The following is a 22,637-nucleotide window of genomic DNA, read 5'->3' as shown; positions in this document are numbered from 1 at the left end:
ACACCCAAATAACAGACCCAAGGAAACCATAAAAAGCATCAAAGCATTCAAGGTTCTGGCCTCAATTATTTTGGAAAAAGAGACAACATTATCCTCATTGTAAAATATATCTTCACTGCTTCCCTGCTTCTAATGAAAACTTCACAGTTCATGTTTTTACAGGGGGCATCAACGCAGAGTCCATCTATCATCAACCTGGCAGTGACCAGACGTTCTACATCTGTTGTGATGTATTTTCTCTGGTCTTGTGTCGTTTTAGTGAGCTTAGTGCCTGGTGACACTGTCCAGAGAGCACGGTGGTGGTCCGACAGCCAGCACTGGCCGGGCCGCACCCCCAGAAATACAGTGTTCCCAAGTTTACAAACACATTGAATTAAAAATGGAGAGTGTGACTGACATTGTGTGACATTCAGTTTGTTCCTTGAGGTTTCATTTGGCCTCATTTTGATTCCTGGTGCAACACAACTGGACCCTGAGAAGACGCCAGTGTGGGTATGTGTCTGGTCAGATGCAGCTTTTCTGCGTCTGCTTTCCTGGGAAGCCTTGGAATCACTTTTTATTGGGAGATTGGGACTAAATTCCTTTAGCACCAGCTCAACACTGTAGGCTGCTCACCTCCGAAAGCTATTTTCGTCAAGATGTTTAAGGTGAACAGTAGTGTAAACGTGTAAACACTCTAACACACACCTGCAGCTGCTGTGTGAAATCACAAACAGATGAGTTCTCTGCTTCGGCAGTGGAATTTGTGCAGATGAGAGTCCTGCCGAACACAATAACCACAGACAGGCATGTGGAGCCATGAAGCTCATGGGAAGCATTAGTTCTGTCAATATGGCCACATGTGTAAAACTAGAGGATACATCTCTGTAATATAGACATGCTGCACGATTACTCATGTTGATGGGCTAACTTGTCTGTCACGTATAAAAACATCATGGCTGTCATTCCTGTTGGAGCTTTTTGCTGAGCCCACAATAAAATCCCAGAGATCAGTTTCACGTTTAAAGGTATTTTTACCTAACAGAATGCCCCCTTCTCTATAAATTGTCATCTTAAACTTGTGCAAGACATTAGGTGGTCGAACGGTAGAACAGCCTCTCAATATAAACCTGGAATTCTTCACATAAATACTTCTCTGTCCACCACTAGTTTCCTCTACAGCTCTTAAATGCCAGCTTCATCAACAAGATCCTACATCACTGTCATTGTAGCTTGATGCCATTGTCAACTAGACCTTAACAATAACTGACAGTAATAGTCACATTAGCTCAAACTACTAAGGCGTGATGCTATTTGCGAAACACAAACAAAACACTGTCTTCACTGACTTCTTCCTTACCACAAAGAAATTTGGTCAAAGCCAGGTGCAGAAATGTGCATGTCAAGCTTTCAACTTCTTAAAAAGACATTTCGAACACTTTCAAAATCATCAATTGCTACATAATGATGGCACAACAAAGAAACAAAAACAGCATGAGCACAACAGCATCATCACAATTAATTTATTCACTTATTTTCCCCCAAAACTAATATTAAAGCCACTTACTCAAAATGAAATAATGTATCTAAAGTCACGACGACGGCTGATGTTTAGAAGTCAACAGATGGAAACCTTGTGAAATCATGGGAACAATATATGAAATAATTTTGCCATCGAGCCCTCATTGAAGGCAAACTGTCGCTCCACAATCTAAATTGTTATTCTTCCACCTGGGTACAGAGATGTCTGACCAGCGGCGCTAACAACACACTGGGAGTCCTCTGAGCTCCAACACCATATACATCATCAAACTCCCACATTAGCAGATGTCAAATTCACTTATGTTCCCACGTGAACGCAGACGTCTTGTTAAACTGGACGGTTTTGACGTCCCATTTGTCCTGAGAACGTTGTGTGGTCTTCGGCTAATGATATTTTTTCAGAAAACACAGAATATTTTGAAACGGGGAAAGAAACGTCCCAATTTGTTCATCTCAAACGCCTGTTCATCGCTTATAGTGACAAATCCTCCGCTTTCTAATAACTATAAAAACAGCTTCTGTAACCACCAGTCGTGACTTGTAAAATGCATTGATTCATTTGTGAAGGTACAATATAAATACAGTTTCTAAGACACGCAGGTTCTTGAACCCCTAAATTCCCCTGGTCCCCGCCGCACTTTTGTTGTTTTCTTTATCAGCAGTTTATCTGCAGTTAAAGTAAATAATCATGAACTTCCTAAAATAAAACAAATTTGTAAACAAATAAATTGTCTTTTTTCATTGCCCTCACCTCTTCCCCATCTCTGGGAGAGTTCCATTAAATGTGACCCACATTCACTAGATAAGCAAATACGGTGGTCCGGTTCACTACACTTTGGAAGCCAAAGTTGATAGTAAGAAATATTTCAATATAGCTGAGTCTGTTTTGACAGATAACAGTGTCCCCTGCCCTTTGTGCCTTGAATCTGGCTGTTATGAAGATAGTGTCTTCATTAAATCCTATATTTATTTTCAGAGGAACCTTTCACAACTGAGACACGGTGAAGTGGTGGAGACAACAGTGGAATGTTTCGGCTCTGAAAACAGCTTTATTTTTCTTAAATAAGGATCGCGCTAAAAATGCTCTTTCGACAATAGTCGGGGTCCCATTTTTAATAAAAGGTGAACTAGCGTCATCTACTGGTCGAAATGGAAGTCAGCCCTTCGGTCCATGCTTTGTTTACATGCGAGAAGTATGCCTCAAATTAATTCTATCAGTCGATGGATTATGTATGTATTTTTTTTTTTTACCAAAGCAATGACGTTTCAATGTATCCCCCTTTGGGTGGTTGTTTATATTATCTAAGATGAAGTTAATCTATATCGATGTAGTTTTGATGACTGATTATTTAAAGGTATACAATAACAATGTATGCACCCTGGATATATGACTATACACGACATTCTGAAGAGACATGGTTAGGGAAATAAGCATATTTGTGCGTTGCTGTTACATACGTTTAAACATTTATAGGAACAAGTGGCATCCACATCGACGGGCAAGTGTGCTGCCACAACGCGTTCGAGAGTAATTTCAGTCCAGCTACCCCTTGATGACATAAACCGAGCTAGTATGTTGTGTAACTCCTCGTTTTGTGAAGTATGCCGGTGACCGTCGCGTCGACCCGGGATTTGACGTTCTCTCCGCTGTCTTTATAAAGTAAACACTCCACCCTTTTCGGTGTCGTCGCTGTTCGTCCGTTTGTCGCATACTGCAGACCATTTAAATGGCTAAACAGCTGCTAGCGCTGTGCTTGTTGTTAGCTTAGCCAGCTAGCTTAGCCACGTAAACAATGAATGGTTGTGAATTTTGTGTGTGATGTATAGTTGAAGCATTTTGTGTATTTACCCATATCAGCACCAAGACAACCCTATTAGTAACAGTTCGGCAAACAATATTGTCTGTGTACATAAAAAAGCTGGACATTGCCTTGTTGTTACGTTAAAGTAGTATTAACACCGTAATGAACGTCACAATGATCGCTATAAGTAGCATCGTGATGACATCATGAAGATATCATAGCCATTATTCAAAGAGTTCACGGAAAACTATATGACTGTCTTATGGTATGTTTTAACTCATTTTGCACAGGTGGATGACTCCACAGCGTTGCCATGCCAACGGACGGTTCGGAGGAGCTGGTGCCATCGGCACTGTCCAGTCCAGCTAGTGCTGCTCTAACTCCGGGAACGGTTGAGGAGGATGGCGGGTCATCGGGTTGCTTCCAAGGCAATGAGGGTGCCACCGCGGTGGAAAACCTCACCGGTTAGTCAGAGTTTTTGGATGAGGTTTCTATTTCACAACTTGTTACCAATCATTATATTCATGAAAGCTCATTTTCTCCTGTTAAAGCAGGTGGAAAGAGGGCTGGAGCCTTGCTGCAAATTGACCGCCAGCGCATCCAAGGAGCAGCAGCCAGTTCAGGGGCTGATGAATTGCAAGGACTTGGGGTGGCTGTCTACGACCAGGATGTACTTGAGCAGGGTGTCATGCAGCAGGTGGATGAGGCCATCCAAGAGGCCAATCAGGCAGCTGCTAGAATCGAGGCGGAGAAGGAGTACGAGTCTGTTATGGATGATGTCAGGTAAAAATAAACATTGCAAGATATGACAGAATCCAAGAGAGCTAGCTAGCTTGTGTATTCCTAGGGACACAGCACTGTCAAACCCGCTGTACTGGGTACACTTATATTGTTATGTGGGGAGGAAATCAGACAAACCATAAAAGTAGATTATTGGTATCTGTACACGACAGTATTCCATCTCCCATTTTATTGCAGTTAATGTGACAGTTAACATTTGGAACACATTTTATCATGATCAAATGTTCCTGGTGCGTTATGTAACTGGAGCAAAGTAAAAACAAAGCGTCACTTGCTTGAGTTTGCTTAAATGAATGCAGTGAATGAAATGTACCAATGTTTTCTACTGCTATTTATATGTAGAACAGAACATCTTAACTGTTTTGTATATTCTCTGATTACCAGATCTGTGACAATGTCTCTGAAGCATATAAACAAAATCATTGAGCAGTTGACTCCATACGCTTCATCGAGTAAAGATATCACTCGGAAGATCGAATCGGTCAAGCGGCAGAAAGAAAATAAGGTAAAGACGACAAATGGTCAATCAAAACAAGAGCGAATGTAAAATATATTTTTTTCATTTAGGAGAAACAGCTGAAGAAGGTTAAAGCTAAACAGAGGCGTCTTCAGGCCATTCTGGGAGGAGAGAGTGCTCAAAGGTTAGAAGCTGAGCTTTTGGCAGAAGAAGATGGAGAAGATGGTGAGTTGACTTCACTGATTTTATTCTTTTCCATCCTAGCTTATAATGGTACTATGAAGGTAAGTTAATGTGATTTCTTGAATATATGATTGGTTATGATATTTCTGGTTTCCCAATCGTACTCAATGATTGTAGTACCACAAAATGATTGAGAAAAACATAGTCCTTTTTTTTGTTCTACGTTGCAGCAGAGGCTGGACCATCCACACTCGGCAGCATGCTCATGCCAGCCCAAGAGACGGAATGGGAAGAACTCATACGGACAGGTCACATGACTCCTTTCGGCACAAGGATCCCACAAAAAGAAGACAAGAAGGAACCTCGAAAGCTGATGCTTGCCGAGAACTCGGCCTTCGACCAGTATTTGGCTGATCAGGCAAAGATAGCTAGTGAAAGGAAGAAAGCGCCTCTGGTCAAGAAGAAACCGCGCCCTGGAATGAGTCCCGACCGAGCAGAGACAAAGAGCAAAAAAGGGATTTCATCCAAGGACAGGAAAATGCAGAAGCGCATGAGGAAGCTACAGATCACAGCGTTGAGGGCTCATCCTAAAGCAAGGCCAAAGAGCGAGCCTCAGAGCCCCAAGTTTAAGAGGAAGCGCCAACATGACGCCGATGAAACTGACAGCGATGGGTCTGAGTATGTGCCCAGCGACGGAGTCTACGATCCAGACCAGGAGCAGCAAGAAGACATGGAAGAAGGCTTTGGAGAGGATGATGAAGAGGAGTATGACCTAAAACCTTATAGCAGAAAGATTGAAAGGAATGTGAAGAAGAAAGTGAAGAGAAAGCAGAGTGAGGATGAGTACGATCCTGAAAGTTCAGAGGAGGAAGATGTCAAAGGGAAAGAGAAAAAGTGCAAGGACGACGGCAACATTGAGTACTACAGACAGCGAATAAGGTGTGTCATTTGTATTTATTGCTCTTAATATTGTGGTTACTGATATTATTCATATGGTTTAAAGTTCTGATATTTCTGCTCGAATTACTAAACAAATTGATAAGAAAAGGCCCTTAATGATGCAGTTGTGAGGCTGTTATTATCGAGATGCGTTGAAGCTTCTGTGTTGATGCTATAGAATTACAGCAGCAAAAAGTTTGAGAAAAAGAAAATGCAGCTTCTTTATAAGGACATATTGAACCACCAGATTGACCTTTTAAGTTGGTAAATATTAGTGTCTTCGCTGTTGCAAATGTGCTATTGTTATTCTCTTAAGTTGTGGAGGAAACAGTTGCTTTCAGTCAGCCGGTTGTGCAGAAGCAAAGATAATCCCAGATGAGATTGGCAGCTGCTTCTTGACTAAGCAAATTCACTCCCAGCTTTTTTCTGTCTCTGCTCTCATAGTGGCCTAATTATCCGCCTGCATATGGTTTTATAAACCCATTCACTCTAATGCCCAAATTAGGGGAAGAGCTGCCCTAATGAGATTTCATATTTATAGCTGCCAAATAAATTGTGTTGGCATGTGTCCTTATTTTGGTGAGCAGTGATTGGACGTCGACAGCGGAGTGGTCGGACGGCAGCTGAAGGTGCGGGGAGTGATATTAACAGAGGATTGGTAGATGGGTCGGGGGTGGAGGGGCGGGGCCAGGGCAGGAAAGTGTAATTAACTGAACCAATGCTTAGTCTTGACTTAATTAGAGAGTTGGGTCTCCCAGGCCCAGCTAAAGGACCAGTCTTGTGGCAGTGTGACAGGACTAGGCCCAAATGAAGATGGATTCTTATCCTCTGCACCTCACACCTTTCTGGGGAACTCGAGCTACTAATTGTCTGTATCAATCTTCATTTGCTGCGCAAAGACTCTGCCTCTAACTGCCCTCTCTGCTCCTCTATTAAAACTGCTCCTCCTTACATTTCCCTTTTTGCTGTAGACCTTGGTTAGGGTGGGACACAACAACCACTTGCCACCCCTTCACCTGTTTCTTAAAATAACCTGAAGACGGAACATCCATCCATTCATTAAATATGGCGATGAATCTATCTCTCCGCTTTAATGATTGCTTTGAGCCGGACGCGGCGTGTGTTGGGGTCCAGGTCAATATATGTGATCATTAATACATATTAGCCGTTCATCTGAAGCTGGGCATTTATGACCATCTTCATCAGTTTGTTTTTTCCCTTTAAGAAAGTGGAAGCGACAGCGTCTCCGAGAAAGAGAAGAGAGGAGGGAAAGAGGCGAGGAGCTGTCTGACGACAGTGATGCTGAGTTTGACGAAGGCTTTAAAGTTCCTGGTTTTCTGTGGAAGAAACTTTACAAGTAAGATTATATGGAACTCCAATCCAGCCATTGCTCCATGTCCGCTTCTCCCTTCAGGGGTCGCCACAGCGGATCATCTTCCTCCATCTCACCCTGTCCTCTGCTTCCTCTTCTCTCAAACCTACAAACCTCATGTCCTCCTTCACCACATCCATAAATCTCCTCTTTGGCCTTCCTCTCTACCTTCTGCCTGGCAGTTCCAACCTCAACATCTTCCTACCAAAGTACTGTCTATCTCTCCTCTGTACATGTCCAAACCATCTCAATCTAGCCTCTCTGACTTTGTCTCCTAAACACCTGACATGTGCTGTCCCTCTGATATACTGCTTCCTGATCAACATCCTCAGCATCTTCATCTCTGCTACCTCTAGCTCTGCCTCTTGTCTTTTCCTCAGTGCCACTGTTTCCAAACCATACAACATTGCTGGCCTGACCACCGTCTTGTACACTTTCTCTTTCATCCTTGCCGACACCCTTTTGTCTCACATCACACCTGACACTTGTCTCCAATTATTCCATCCTGCCTGCACCCGCTTCTTCACCTTTTTCTCACACTCTCCATTGCCCTGGGCAGTCGAGCTTAAGTACTTAAATTCCTCCACCTTCTTTATCTTTGCATCCTGTAACTTCACCTGTCCACTTGGCTCCTTCTTTCACACTCCTCCATGACTATTCTAAAATTATTATTTTCTGTTGTATGATCATATTTTAAAACACAATTCTGATCACGTTTGTGTCTCAGGTACCAGCAGACCGGAGTGCGCTGGATGTGGGAGCTCCACTGTCAGCAAGCGGGAGGCATCCTGGGAGATGAGATGGGATTGGGCAAAACCATCCAGGTCATCAGCTTTTTAGCCGGACTGAGCTACAGCAAGCTGAGAACCAGAGGGTCCAACTACAGGTGTGCCACATAAACACACACACAGACACACACACACACTGGTGGACAGAGACTCAGTGTCTGTACGGTATGAATATTTGATCAGGGGGATTTCTGCTTGAGTGTGTTCACCTGAATTATTAAACATGTTTCAATTATCCGACTCTTCACTTTCTTACTGGAGACATCAGAGAAAACACTGACACTGTGAGAGTGTTTGTTAGAGTAGACTCATTCTTTACATGAACACTTAAGAGGAAGTGGAGAGCTCCTGAAATGAAATGAGCCTTTGGACGATAAATCAGATGGAGAAATGTGACACACCCCAGGTTTACTGCACAAATGACACTGGGATCGCGGGTGGAGCTTCTTTCTCAGTCAATAATCCGTCTGCTAAAGACGCCCACAAATTGATTGCTTGCAAACTCAATTACGAACCAATATCAATAGCTTCCACTCGGCAGTGGTTCAAACAAGGCCATTAGTTTACCATAGTAGGTGTATACTCATTATCACTTTGTGTTTCACAGGCTCATTCACCAAATCCCTTCAGTTTAGTGGCAAAATAACATTATTTTTATTAGAGGCTGAAGTTATTGCTTTAATTTCCTCAATTAAATTTGCTGGAGCTATCCATATTAAATTAGTTTCTCTCTCTGTGTGCCAGAGATTAAATTCTCTCTGTGTTTGAACGCAGGTACGCTGGTCTGGGTCCAACTGTTATTGTGTGTCCAGCTACCGTCATGCACCAGTGGGTCAAAGAGTTCCACACTTGGTGGCCGTCTTTCAGAGTCGCAGTCCTGCATGAGACTGGCTCCTTCGCCAGCAACAAGGTGAACTGTCACGCTGGAGTACCACGAGGCCTGCTATCCTCTGGGGGGCACCATCGTTCCATCGATGTGAAATTTACAGTTTGCGTTGCTGTTTGTCTCATTTGGCCTTTTAGGAAAAGCTCATTCCTCAGATCGCAGCGTGTCACGGAATCCTGATCACCTCATACTCAGCTGTACGGAACCTGCAAGACACGCTGCAGCGCTATGACTGGCACTATGTCATACTGGATGAAGGCCACAAGATCAGGAACCCAAATGCTGGCGTTACCACGGCTTGTAAGCAGGTATTGTTCACACATAATTACGTTGTTTCATGTTGAGATATTCTGCTCCAGCATCCTTTCATAATCATATAGCACCTGACATCTGTGCACGTTTCCTAACATCCTCCTCTGTCTAGTTCCGCACACCTCACAGGTTCATCTTGTCAGGCTCACCCATGCAAAACAACTTGAAGGAGCTGTGGTCTCTATTTGACTTTGTCTTCCCTGGTAAACTGGGCACCTTGCCTGTCTTCATGGAGCAGTTCTCTGTGCCCATCACCATGGGAGGATACAGCAATGCCTCACCTGTCCAGGTACTGGTCTTCATAACTAGCTATAGTTCCAGAGTCATGATTCATTTTCATCAGAATCAGAATCAGAATCAAATTTAATGCCATGGTCAGTGGGGAGCCCTCTAACTAGGGAAGTGTTTTGGAATAAAGTGCTGACAAAAATAAATAAATAAATAAAAAATAAAATACAATAAAATACAATAAACAAAACAAAACAGAACAAAACAAGGGCTGCTTATTCGACCTGCACGTCTCTGGGTCCTGGAGGCATACAGGTCCTGAATAGGTGGCAGGTTGCTACCGATCACCTTCTCAGCAGAACGTACGATGCGCTGCACATGGCTTGTGCACCAGAGTTGTTATTACAGCCAGAAAGTCAGTCTGTGAGCCGCTTCACTGTGTTGTTAGGGAGGAAGAGACTACAGTGGAAAAGCCTGCCAACTAAAATGTAGCCCTTTGTCATTAGCGTCCAATCGTTAATAACCCACTGACTGTATGGATTTAATTATTTAAGCCGGCTATTGATGCTTCTTCCGCTGTCGATAATAAAAACCTTTACTAATTATTAATGTTATTAAATGGTCAGAGAAAGCTGCGCTCGGCTGCCTTATCCACTTCTGCTTGTACTGGCAACGAGAGAGGCGGAGGTCGTGCCCCAATTACAACCAGAAGGATGTCAAACACGGAAAGGTGGAGGCTCCATTACTATTTACATCCCTCCTCCACCATACTGCTTCACGTCCACTGTGACCTCCGTGGAGCCCTAAATCCCGCCGGGTTATTGTCCCCTCCAGGTTCCACGAGTGGCTTCTTTGATCCCACCCAGTTATGGGTAGTTGTTTGAAGGGATAACTGGCTTTTTAAAGTATTGGGAGTGCGGGCCATTTCTTTTGTGGAGGGCTCGTTGACTCTGGATTATGGGTTCTATTCCCCGTGGAACCTGAGCACTCCTGATCACTGGTTAATGGTTCTTACTGCTGAAAGGCTGGTTACATGGAGGAGGCAGTGACAGAGTAGAAGCTGTGATAATTTGCCTGAGGAAACATCCCCGCTGGCTTCTCTGCATGTTTATAGCAATGTTAGCTCTGAATTGTGCTGAAATGTTTCCTTCTTTAAAAGGTGCAGACGGCGTTTAAGTGCGCCTGTGTGCTGCGTGACACCATAAATCCTTACCTCCTCCGTCGAATGAAGGCTGACGTCAAGGCCAACCTGGCCTTGCCTGACAAAAACGAACAGGTACTGGTCACTCTTGCTTCTATAGTAGCCCCCAGCTGAGGCGGCGTTTATCTGATCGGATGTGACTGCATGTGCTATGTCTAAGGACTGTTTGATGGTTGCGCGTGGCCTTTGCGAGGGAAGCCAGCTAATAAAGTCCCGGAAAAGTAAAAGGCGCAGGTATTCATTAAGGTGGCCGGTCTCTGGCCTGTCCTTGTGGCTGATGCTGGTTGACTTCTCAGTCCACTTCAGCTCATTAAGTCGCTCCCTCGAGACACCAGGGCTACGAAAACGTGCTGCTTCGCCATCATTTCTCTTCTCAGCCGCTACACTTCATCAAGGGGCTTTAAAATAGATGTTTGTTGCTCATTATGCTCTTTCACACCACCGTCGCTGTGTTTAGGTTCTGTTTTGCAGATTAACTGAGGACCAACGACAAGTTTACCAGAGTTTTCTGGACTCCAAAGAAGTTTACCAAATATTAAACGGAGACATGCAAGTAAGTAGCTTCCTGTTTTAGATCGTGTGCTCACTCTTGTTGACAAAAGTACACATCATTGCTTAGAGTATTTATAGCTTAGATCAGAGGTGGGCAATTACATTTTCTAAGGGGCCAGGTTATATATTGTGACCGTTGAGAGGGGCTGTCAAACTGGAGGGTAAGAGAAAATTGAAAATAAAAATCAAGTGATGACATCATGTGTGATTGTGAAATTGCACTTTAAAATGCACAGAAAATGTTGGTTTGTTTTATTGTTTTATTTAATTTAAATTTTAATATTTACTTTTAATTCTGATGTGTTTTTAGGGACAGAAATACTCCTAAAATACTAAAAAAAAAAAAATAAACAAGAAAGTTATGTTTCAGTTGCATCATAATGAACAAAAACAATGCACAAGAAAATATCAGATACAATGCCAGTTTTATAGATTTACTCTGACTCCTGTAGGGCCACATAAATACCGTCAAAGGGCTGCATTTGCCCCCAGGCCACACTTTGCCCAGGTCTCACTCAGATAGACCTGTGACTTGATTATTATTATTTTTTTTATTACTGTTTATTTGTGAAATTTTAAGTACAGGTATTAGATTTTGAAAATGATACATACCATGCTTGCGTAGAAAAATACATAGATAACAATACAATACAATAAAATAAAATACACAGAAAACAATGGGGATAGAGTTGGTTGGAAGGTTGGATTTCTTTGCTGAAAAATGTCCCATTTTGTCCATCTTTTTGTGTCCAAATCAGTTTTTAGTCTCAATAGAGAGGTCAAATGCTCCATCTGGCATATTTCTTCAATAATGTCAGTCCGATTTTGTACATCAGGTGTGACTTGATTATTTTTGAGTTGTTGAGAAGAATGCTCTCGCCAGTATTTTGCATTTAAGATCAGCATGAAGTGGACGACTTCTGTTTATGGAAGATACTTTTTCACTAACTCAGGTCTTTTAGTCTTGTATTGTTGAGTTACAGACTGAAATTTTAGTGGACTTTTATTTAGCAAGACGCTCACTTTCTGTTCTGGAAGACGGTGGAGTCCGGAGAGAGACACTCAACCATTTATCACCACTAACCAAATGGACGCGGTTGCAAAGCCACGGGTGGCCGTAGCAGATTGCACACACAGGCAATACTCTGTGGTCACTCCCGGTCCATTAACCACCATTACTAATGCAGTGACCACTGGGCCTTCATCAAGGAAGTGAATAAGTTATGTAACTCAGTTCTGAAAGACCGAGGACATTTGTTTAAGGGTGGAGAAGACGGGACATGCAGAGACATTGGTAACTGCAGGACTTTTTTTCTCCAACAACATTGTGCTTTGTGAAGTTTCCAGACGCTAATTCATTGCTTTAATCACAAGTTTTGGTCATTAGCCTTCCTGATGATTTCCCCCGTCTCCTCTCAGGTCTTCTCAGGTCTAATAGCTCTGCGCAAGATCTGTAACCACCCGGATCTTTTCTCGGGGGGTCCCCGGATGCTGAAGGGGATCCCAGAGGACCAACTGACGGAAGAGGAACACTTTGGCTTCTGGAAACGCTCCGGCAAACTGATGGTGGTGGAGTCGCTCCTGCGTCTCTGGCATAAACAGGGACACCGAGTTCTCCTCTTCACCCAGTCCCGACAAGTGAGAGCAAAAGACGGATGGATAGAACCAGAGATGGATGAATGGCTGATTAAATGCTCAATGGATGGACTGATATTCCAAAAAAAGAAAGAAGGAAAATGGGTGGCTATGTAGTGGAAGTAAACAGTGTGTGTGTGTGTGTGTGTGTGTGTGTGTGAGTGTGTTTGTGAGGCAGCACAAGGCCCCAGCTGTTGCAGTCAATATCAATGAGATTATACCTCGGAGGTAACCTGAGACCCTCCCTGTCGGTATCTCTGTCCATGTAATATTAATCTGCCTTAATCCTTTTAAGAGATAATCCAAACCGCTGCCTGGTGTTTCCTCTCCCCCATTGCTCTCCTTCTCTCTCCCCGCAGATGTTGGACATCCTGGAAGTGTTTGTGAGGGAGAACCACTACAGCTACATGAAAATGGACGGCACCACCTCCATCGGCTCACGGCAGCCTCTCATCGCTCGATACAACGAGGTAGGATTAGCCTTCACTAATGGCACCCAGAGTTTCTCATGGAAATCCCGTCCTGAGGGGGAAGTGCTGTCGCGCAACTTGGAAACACTAACTGACGGCAATCTGTTCCTCACGAAGGACTGTGTCAGCTCGCTGCCTCTCCATGATGAAATACAGTGTGGAAAATCTCAACGCTGTATGACCCTGGGATTAATCCAAAATACTCTTCAAGACTTGGCGCCTTTGATAATGAATGGAGGGAAAATTTGTTTTATTAAGTGAATAATTTTATATAATAAATATAAACTGACGTGCATATGAGTTTAAGCTGCTACCACCTGAATGGTGTGTTATGCAGTAAAGAGGAAGTCTGGCTCAGAATTCAGGCAAATGTGATTTAATTTCATTACTGTGTTTTTCATCAACTTTTCTTTTTACTTTCAGGACAAATCCATTTTTATCTTCTTACTGACCACTAAAGTAGGAGGCCTGGGAGTCAACCTGACTGGAGCCAACCGAGTCATCATCTACGACCCAGACTGGAACCCGAGTACAGACACACAGGTCTGTCTTTGGGAACAACTTGAGAGTGAATTCACCGCAGTTATGAGCCAGGTGAGGTCATGTTGTGAGACCTAACTAAGGTGGTGTTGACAGGCTCGGGAGCGAGCGTGGAGGATCGGTCAGAAGCAGCAAGTCACCGTCTACAGGTTGTTGACCGCAGGAACCATTGAGGAGAAGATCTACCACAGGTGAGACTCTCATCTTGCCCTAATATTTTAGCCGCTTGTTCACAAGTGAGGGGGGAATATAGCCCGAGTATGATGCCCTGAGTCCCATCTATCTATCCACACTTCATATTCCCACTTCGTTTTCAAGTGGCGAGTGCCCTTGGTCTTAGGAGTATTGGGACACACTACCCTTGCACATGAACGTGCAAAACCCAGGGTGAGAAATGGGACACAGCCAAAGTCTGTCTGATTCCTCAATTGAATCCCTTTGAATTGTGACTGTTTAATAATGAAGCCCTGAACTAAAGTAGCAAGTTTTGATTTCAGGCAAATCTTCAAGCAGTTCCTGACCAATCGAGTTCTGAAGGATCCGAAACAGAGACGCTTCTTCAAGTCGAATGACATCTATGAACTCTTCACTCTGACGGACCCTGATGGGACCCAGGGCACTGAGACCAGCGCCATCTTTGCAGGTGGGTTTTCAGGCTGTGAACAGATACAGGAACAGGATTTGAGTGTTGACGCTGCTGTCTTCAGGCACGGGCTCTGAGGTCAAAGTGCCTAAGAAGCCAGAGAGGTCGAGAGTGAGGAACACCGTGAGCCGCCATTTACACAAACAGTCCATGTCCAAGATGAGTGACTCCTCATCGAACACTGTGGCGTTCAGTGAAGGAAGTGCCTCTGTGTGCAACAAGACATCTCCGGAACAAACGTCTTCTCTTAAAAATGGTGCTGAAATGGACCCAGACACTCCTGACACAGCCGGCAACAACGCTGCAGTCAGACTGAACTCACACCAGAGCAGAGAGCTGACCAGCCCGCAGAAACACCGGGAGAAGAGGAAGCACTGCGACATGGACAAGCACAAGAGAAAGAAGCGCAGGAAAGACGCTCGCTTCGAAGGCCATCGCATCTCTCATCTGGTGAAGAAGAAGACATTCAACAAACCGGCCAGTGAGGACAACCAGCAAGAAGACCAGAAGAAGTCGGACGATTATGTTTTGGCCAAGCTCTTCAAGAAATCAGGTTTGCTAAATGGCTATGAGACTAGTTCAAGAGACTTCAGCTCTAATCTGTGGCCATCATGTTTCCAGGCATCCACAGCGTGATGCAGCACGACACCATCATCGAGTCGTCCAACCCCGACTACGTCCTGGTGGAAGCAGAGGCCAACAGAGTGGCGAGGGAGGCCATGAAAGCTCTGAAGGTGTCACGCCAGCAGTGCCGGGTGGCCTTCAACAGACCTGCACCGCCTCCTGCGAAGTAACTCGCGTCGACAACACTTTCAGTCACGGTTCTTTAAAAACATTCTGATGGTGATATACTCCTGTCTAGAAAACGGTTTGGACTCAAGAAGAACTCTCTCTTGGCTGGACCCTCTGCTGAGACTCCTGCCCCTCCAGACAAATGCAAGGTAATTATGGGATGGAATACCTTCGCACAGTGGTATCTATTAGTCACATGATTGTGTGCTGAGTCACTATGTCCTCTTGGGTTCAGGATGCTGCTATCGTCAGGAAGTCAAAGAAGCCAGGTTCTGCTGCTCTCTTCAGTGGAGAGGCAGAGAACGAGTCAGCCCCCCTCTCCTCGTCCTCCCTGTTGGCTAAAATCAAAGCCCGGAACAGTGTCCACGTGCCACCGAGCCAGAGGGAGGAAGCAGACGAAGAAGGCTCCGGCTCCACACCCGCGGCCATGACGGAGCACGACGAGCTGCTGGCTGACCTACGGAACTTTGTGGCCTTCCAGGCCCACATGGACGGTCAGGCCAGCACTCACGAGATCCTGGAATACTTCAAGCCCAGACTGACGCAGAAGCAGGCGCCGGTCTTCCGAGAGCTGCTCCGGAGCATCTGTGACTTTCACCGAACTAACGGTCAGGAGGGGATCTGGAGACTGAAGGAGGGCTTCCGTTGAGGGCGGTCGGACTGGATTGCACTTCTCAAAACTTGAATCTCAATGCTTCCTATGAGGTCACATGATCACAACGTATGTATGTGCAGCTGACCAATCAGATTTCCGTTAATATTCCTCAGCTTCTAAAATCAAGATCATTCACTAAAAAACCTCAAAGCATCTGCGTATCTCAAAAGATTCCTGACTCCGCTGGATCTGAAATGGTCCTGTGTGTCACTCTTCAGGGTCACGATCACACACACACACACGCTGAAGTCGGGTAAAACAGAGGAGGAGACGCACACAGGCTCGACAAGCTGTAATAGATCATGTGGCGGCGGCAGTAACATCTACCTCACCGTTCTGGTTCTGACTCTGAACAACCTCTAAATCTGCCAAAACTGGAGCTCTGACAGAGGCCAAACAAAAGGAGGCTTCTGAAAGGAAACCAGTGCAATACATGGTTCTACAAAGCAGACACACAACTGACTTCTCTTCTGCGCTGTGGCAGGTTTCCGTTACTTGAATGTGAATATCTTTTCTCCCAAACTGTAAGACGTGTCATTATGAGTGTCATTTGTGTCTTCATGTGCCAGATTTTTCAGTGTAATATTCCACTGTGAAATAAACCATTTGAAATGTCTTGAGCAAGGTGCATCAACACAGCTTGGCTTAATGTGTCTTCATGTTTGACTTGTGTGTGCTTTTGAACTGTTGTAGGAACATGGTTGTGCAGAGGATGTGTGCGTGTCAGCTGGTTTGGCTTGCATGCTCTGATACAGATTTGATGTGTGTGTGAACGAGGGTGTGTTCTGTTTTTAGTTTTATATTGAGGTATAAGTGTTTATTGTAGTGTGTTTCTGTGTTGATGTTCAGTTTGGGGAGAGTGGATCTAGGTGTGTGTATATATGGTTGTTTCCTGCAAGTGTGTGTGTTTTTGGGAGGGTGTTTGTGCATCTCAAGTTGCATGGCATGAGTGTGTGTTCAGGTTTTGGAGTCGAGAAGTGTGTTGTACTGTATGTGCGTCCACGTTAAAGAGTGTTTGTCTTTTTAGTTCCGTGCGTGTAAGCGTTGCGTGTCTTGTCACGCGTGTGCGTGACAGTTGTAGGTCTGTGTTGTGTGTCAGGACACACCAAGTGAAACCAGCAGACCGAAGTTCTCCCATCCAAGCGCATGAGCAGCGGAATCAGCTGCGTGCTCGTGAAGCGAGTGATCGTAAAAGGGGAGTGATTTCATTATCCGGCTGAAAAAGGCGCTGACAGGAAGCAGCTCCACACTCGAGGCCTCCACTCGTCACTTCGTCTAGACCAAATATAAAGTTATCAAGCGTTATTTGATTTCAATTTTCTCCACGCACCTCACCGAGGTCATAATAACAACTTTATTTTCAGCGGTGCATAAATTAATTACGCGCATTTAATAACTAAAATATCATTATATTCCCCCTTTAATAACATAAACGCCGCACGCCGGGGAAAGCCTTAATAGCGCGGGGCCCTGTAACTGGCCATTATCCGCTTGTAATGATATTACAGAACCAATTACGCGCCATTAGACGGGATTTTCTGCACTTGATGTGGCTCGCTCCAATCCCGCACTGCTCTTCTAAATTTCAGCTGCTTCTCGAAGCCTCATTTCGCCTCCACCTCCGAGACTCGGTGCGTCTGCGCCCGCTCGTCCCAGAAGCGCTTTAAAACTAATTGAAAGGCTCCCGCAGCACATCATTTATCTCAGGAAGCCAAATAAATCGCGGGACCCCTTGCTGTGAACAAAATCAAAAATTCGGCCTTGTGAGTCTTCTATAAGCGCGAGCCCCTGTAAAGCGGGGCCGCTCACGCCCCCCGACGAGCCATTAACCCGCCCGACAGTCAATCCAAAACCCAAAAGCAGCGTCATCTAGCTTTTTTTTTTTTTAATATATGAAAGAAGCAAATAAAAAAAAGTGCACGAGCGCCTTTATGGTTGTGGGAATATGCCTGAGTCTGGAATAACAATCATGATGATGTTTTTTAATTCACCAGAGCTGAGCAGCCGCTTTCTGTCTTGACACGGGGGCGCGCTCGCGCGCGCGCGCACCCACACCGGGGGTCGCGGGTGAGACAGACAGTGCCGTGATAATCCGATTAGGACCAATTAGGCGTGAGATTTTGCGACACTAGCTGAAAGCCTTGACACTCTGAGACATCTGGACACTCCCCGAGCGAGTGTGTGTGTGTGTGTGAGAGAGAGAGAGAGAGAGAGAGAGCGGTGGACACTCCCAGGATCCGTCACTCCTCACATCCCTCTCTCTCTCTCATCAGCACCACTGCAGGTAGCATCTCTTTATCTTCCTCTCCGCACTCGAGCTGCTCACACAACTTCTCCCGCTCCAGACTAGAAGCAACTTTCCAGGATGTTCTACTTCCACTGTCCGCCGCAGCTGGACGGAGAGTGCTGCCGCTCCAACACACGTGAGTGATCCGCCATTTCTCCTGAAACTGTTTATTATCCGCTCATGTACGATCAAGACAGCGACACCGACTGCGGAAATAGATGCCGTTTTAGAAAGGAAAACACATGGCGTCTGGCGACCCCTCTGCTGGTGTGGCCCCGGGGCCGAGGGGGCGTCCGGTGCCGGGCACAGATGTTTGCTTTCATGGTTCCCCCCTGACTCCCGACCATCAATGTTTCATGCGGCTAATGGAAACCGAGGCCATAAATCAACGCTCGTTTTGAAACGACAACACACGCGAGCTCATCTCTTGTTGTTGTTTCAGTCAACTCCAGCAGTTTTGGGAACCACGCCCCGGCCGACTTCGATGACGGCTTTCTCCGCCGAAAACAGCGCAGGAATAGAACCACGTTCACGCTGCAACAGGTAAACATCAATATTTCATTTGGAGTAAACGGATAAATAAACACAAACGTCGCTGGGATTTAGAATAAAATGTTTACTTCCTGGTACTGGCTTTATATTCATAAACTGAAAACTACAAAAAACCAAAGTAATAATTTAAAGTGCACATCACTTTTGTCGAAAAGGCAACCGTCTTGCTCAAGAGCTCCACTTAAATCAAACAAATGCAACGATACAAACATCAACTAACAACCTTTTTTTACATTCAACTTATTTACAGGGACAATCTGGGGAGGAAATGTTCTTCTGCCTTGCCTTTCTGAAAAGTGACTCCACTTATTTTATATCCAATTCTCTCAACAAAAAGAGACACTTTATGAAATTATTAAAGAAAAAAAAACTTTTCCACGATATAAAGTGAATGAGGGTTAGTGAGGCAACAACTTGCTTCATCAGACATTCATCAGGACTATTTTAAATGTCTACATTTGCGACTAATATTCCTGGATGAACCTCATTAAATCAATCTATGTCTTTAAATAAAGTGAACATCAAGTGACATAAAAATGAATCACATGAAAACCACCGATCGTCTCAGGTTCAACATGCTTGGAACTCTGCAGTTGTTTATCAGCAAATACATGGAAACCGCTTATTGAAATATGAACTAAATGACACGTGGGGATTTGTATAAACTTCCTAACTCATTTGGCGTGTGCGTGTGTGTGCGTGTGTGTGTCGCCAGCTGGAGGCTCTGGAAGCCGTCTTCGCTCAGACCCACTACCCAGACGTGTTCACCCGGGAGGAGCTGGCCATGAAGATCAACCTGACCGAAGCTCGAGTGCAGGTGAGCGGCGACCGCAGCGTCCACGCGTGGGCGTGGAAGAGTCCTAAATGAAGCCACTCAGTCACTCTGAAACTGCACCTTCATAACGTCAACATAACGGCGAATATTAGATTAGCCTGATGAATCGCTCATTCATAATTTACCAGCGATAATGTTCCCCTCTAACTCCCCTGTTTTTTTGTGTGTGTGTGTGTGGTGGGGGGAACTCGCACCTCCACGGTGACGCACTCCCAAACTTGGCCGCTTGTAACGAAGTTACGCGTCCTGGACGTCATTTTCCCCGCATTCCACATTCGCTTTTGGGTTTTTGTTGCGCGCTCAAATCTAATTTGAGGGGAATATAATAGTTTGGCTCTTGTTCCCCAGGGTCATCTTACTATCGCTTAAACCCAATGGCGGCCTGGATAATGGAATCCAGCGCTGTAAATTAGGGATTGTAAACAAATTATTCCCCTCCTAATCCGATTAGCGCATTCCTATTATTAAATCTGAACATGAATCCAGCGCTGTTTGCAGGGATATTAAACTTACATTATTATTGGAAAATACATTTCCTCCCCCTTCCTCGCGCTACTTCTTATTTTTTATTTATTTTTTTGTCAAGTGTCAATGGGCCTCCCCCCGCATTAAGAACGCGCAGCAAATTGAGATTAATGGAGCAATTACAGCCCATTCAGAGAGGGATGGCGCGGGGGGGCGCGACTTCTCGCAGGAAGGTGCAGGGGTGAGATAAGTCTATTGGCCGCATTGTTGTCCCGCCACCAAGATTGTGTCCTCGCGTTACGTTTTGTTGACACCGGTTAGAGCCGCGCTACAATAGCGGGGATGCAGACGCATTCACAGGCGCCACGATTAAATGCCCGCCAGAAGCGAGTCCTAATCGAATCTGATGTTGTCAAACAATCGCTAAATAGGGGAATAAACGACTTCATCGCGGCTGCCTCTCTCACGGGCAGCGCAACTGTCAGCGGGAAGTCATTAAAATATGATAATGAAAAATGGCTCAATTAAATGTTGTTATACGCGCTGACCTTCATTCGATTACCAGACTATATGTTCGTCTTTGCTCCTCTCTGGGATGTTTTTGGAGCCATAAAGGAAGCGTAAAGAATGTATTTAAACTTTTTTTTTTATGTGGGCGCTTTAAACACGCGTTTAGCGACCGTTAGTTCCGTGACCATATTTGGCAGCTACTTCCCCCCAAAGCCTCGCTCCTGACAGCTGCCCAATAACTAATACAGCAGTTTGGGGACATTCGTCTGGGTATTTTAAGTGCATCGTGACTCTAAACTACAGACTGTAGTGTGATTATTTTCGTATTCTGGATGCTAAAACCCCCTGCGTGACACGAACATTGCAAAAAAAAACAAAAAAAAAAAACATGGCGTACATGGCGTAAAAAAAAGGCAAATAGCTAACTTATTTTCAAATATTTTCACCCTTTAACCTTCATTCTTGTACAATAATAATAAGTATAGCGTTGCAAAAGACGTTTAGAGTGGATGTTAACGCTCCCACTTGATGTGATGTTTAACGGTATTTTTTCCCCTTTCATTTAAATACTGTAACTGCGTAGTTACACTGCAAACTCAAAGTAGATGTAACTTGGCAAGCTTTTAAGGAAACAAGGCGCATGAACTCTTAAATGTTATGTCGTTTAGCATCAACAGATGCTCGTGTGTGAGTTGTAAACACAAGAAAACAAGTACATAAATACATCCTCATCCACAGTGAATGTAGCTGAGTCAGAATGTTATTCATGGTAATCCAACTATATATTTAGTGAAAAAGGGTTTTATACTGTGTGCTAAAAATAGCAAAAGTATGAAATATTAAGCAAGTACTGTGAGACCACAAACTAAACATACTTCAGTCAACACCATGGTTGACACTTGCATCTTGTTTTACAAAACCATGTTCTTTGTTTCTTTTAAAACTGCAGGTTTGGTTTCAGAACCGTAGAGCAAAGTGGAGGAAGACAGAGCGAGGCAGCAACGATCCAGAAGGTGGCAAGGAGCAGCTCAGTGAGGGAACACCTCCGTCTCGCACCATGAACTCACAGTCTCCCGTGGACCAGAGCCGAAAGCAGAAAGAACCACTGGAGATGCCACAGAGGTGAGGAAATCCAGTGTGGTTTCTGGATGTTATGTCCATTGTATGTCGGTATAAAGAGGGATTCAATGAGCGCTGTCTGTTTTAGCATCAACAGAACCGTGGGTCCCGGCAGCCCCTTCTTCCCGTCTTGTATACCAGGCACGCTCCTCAATTCTGCAACCTATGCCCAGGCTTTGTCGCAGGTCGCGACTTTAAAAGGTGAAGTTTTATTCTGACGAATGATAAGAAACGTTGTTTTTATCACCTGAAATCCTTAACGGGTCGTTTTACTCCCAGGTAACGGTTTGTGCTCCTGCTGCGTATCCGACCCCATGGGTTTGTCCTTCCTGCCGCCCTATGGTTGTCAGGGCAACCGCACTGCTAGCGTGGCTGCCCTGCGAATGAAGGCCCGGGAGCATTCTGAGGCAGTGCTGCAGTCTGCTAACCTGCTAGGACCCGGTGCCGGCGTGGGCGTCCTTTCTGGAGTTAGCGTGAGCTCTGCCGGGATGTCCAGGCCCACGGTGGGGCCGGTGCTTGAGGTGCCCAGCACAGTAGGGAGACCCAGTGAGAGCTCCAGCCCCAACTTGACCAGCAAGATTTCAGTCCTGGGGAGCACCTCTGACAAACACCCTCACTGCTCAAAGGAACCGCTGGAGAAAAAGTGAGCAGCCAGACTCTTTCAATCCGGTGTCACAAGCTCAAAAAAAAAGAAAGAAAAAAACAGAAAAATGACTTTGCTTATATCATTATGAATGGATGAAAACTATTTATTTGATTGTTATAACTATTGTTGGTTTTCGATTGCTGAACATTTAGGGGTTTGTCGACCCCATAAAAGCACAATTGTCATATTTATCTGGACAATGATGGACTTCATACCTTCTAATGTGAATTACTGATGCAGTTTTTATAAGTGGAACAATGGTGTTATGATGGATATTAGTGCATGTTGACAAAAAGTGTACAGAGAAACAGGGAGGAGTTTTGTAAATGCAGTGCTTCATGAGCCTAAAATGGGCTTCAACAATCATCTTTTCCGATCTGAAAGTGCACTTTAAAAAAAAATGATACTGTGTAAATGTGTCCATGTACGATGAGATGTGTGACCCC

The 22,637-nt window shown here is 44.7% G+C and overlaps 2 protein-coding genes across 3 annotated transcripts; both read left to right on the top strand.

Moving 5' to 3' along the window:
* The first annotated feature begins 3,067 nt into the window (after positions 1-3,067).
* On the top strand, positions 3,068-16,392 carry ercc6 (excision repair cross-complementation group 6). 2 transcript variants are annotated; one of them, XM_053874863.1, is made up of 22 exons: positions 3,068-3,181; positions 3,614-3,787; positions 3,875-4,106; positions 4,509-4,629; positions 4,692-4,806; positions 4,998-5,703; positions 6,929-7,060; positions 7,803-7,961; positions 8,638-8,773; positions 8,887-9,057; positions 9,174-9,350; positions 10,449-10,565; positions 10,948-11,043; positions 12,462-12,680; positions 13,037-13,147; positions 13,571-13,690; positions 13,784-13,878; positions 14,185-14,330; positions 14,395-14,883; positions 14,952-15,120; positions 15,193-15,271; positions 15,358-16,392. In XM_053874863.1, exons 2-22 carry the CDS (start codon positions 3,637-3,639, stop codon positions 15,769-15,771), a joined length of 4,155 nt encoding a protein of 1,384 aa, XP_053730838.1. In that variant the 5' UTR covers positions 3,068-3,181; positions 3,614-3,636; the 3' UTR covers positions 15,772-16,392. The 2 variants fall into 2 exon arrangements, with proteins under 2 accessions (XP_053730838.1, XP_053730837.1); XM_053874862.1 differs by having other exon boundaries at positions 4,995-5,703.
* A 1,737-nt stretch (positions 16,393-18,129) lies between these two features.
* Positions 18,130-22,192, top strand: drgx (dorsal root ganglia homeobox). Its single transcript, XM_053874865.1, has 6 exons — positions 18,130-18,200; positions 18,507-18,607; positions 19,332-19,433; positions 21,376-21,548; positions 21,634-21,746; positions 21,825-22,192. Exons 1-6 carry the CDS (start codon positions 18,143-18,145, stop codon positions 22,190-22,192), a joined length of 915 nt encoding a protein of 304 aa, XP_053730840.1. The 5' UTR covers positions 18,130-18,142.
* Positions 22,193-22,637: the final 445 nt, after the last annotated feature.

Source organism: Synchiropus splendidus, chromosome 9, assembly GCF_027744825.2.
Source record: "Synchiropus splendidus isolate RoL2022-P1 chromosome 9, RoL_Sspl_1.0, whole genome shotgun sequence".
NCBI lineage: Eukaryota > Metazoa > Chordata > Actinopteri > Syngnathiformes > Callionymidae > Synchiropus > Synchiropus splendidus.
This window is presented reverse-complemented; position numbering and strand designations above follow the sequence as displayed.

What these genes read in the sequence shown, in the direction of transcription:
- ercc6 (XM_053874862.1), top strand. Translation starts at nt 3,637, where the DNA reads ATGCCAACGGACGGTTCGGAGGAGCTGGTGCCATCGGCACTGTCCAGT. An exon ending in TCATCGCTCGATACAACGAG is followed by an intron (nt 13,148 to 13,570) that starts GTAGGATTAGCC and finishes TTTTACTTTCAG; the next exon opens with GACAAATCCATTTTTATCTT. An exon ending in CCTGCACCGCCTCCTGCGAA is followed by an intron (nt 15,121 to 15,192) that starts GTAACTCGCGTC and finishes ACTCCTGTCTAG; the next exon opens with AAAACGGTTTGGACTCAAGA.
- drgx (XM_053874865.1), top strand. Translation starts at nt 18,143, where the DNA reads ATGTTCTACTTCCACTGTCCGCCGCAGCTGGACGGAGAGTGCTGCCGC. An exon ending in CCACGTTCACGCTGCAACAG is followed by an intron (nt 18,608 to 19,331) that starts GTAAACATCAAT and finishes GTGTGTCGCCAG; the next exon opens with CTGGAGGCTCTGGAAGCCGT. An exon ending in GCAGGTCGCGACTTTAAAAG is followed by an intron (nt 21,747 to 21,824) that starts GTGAAGTTTTAT and finishes TTTTACTCCCAG; the next exon opens with GTAACGGTTTGTGCTCCTGC.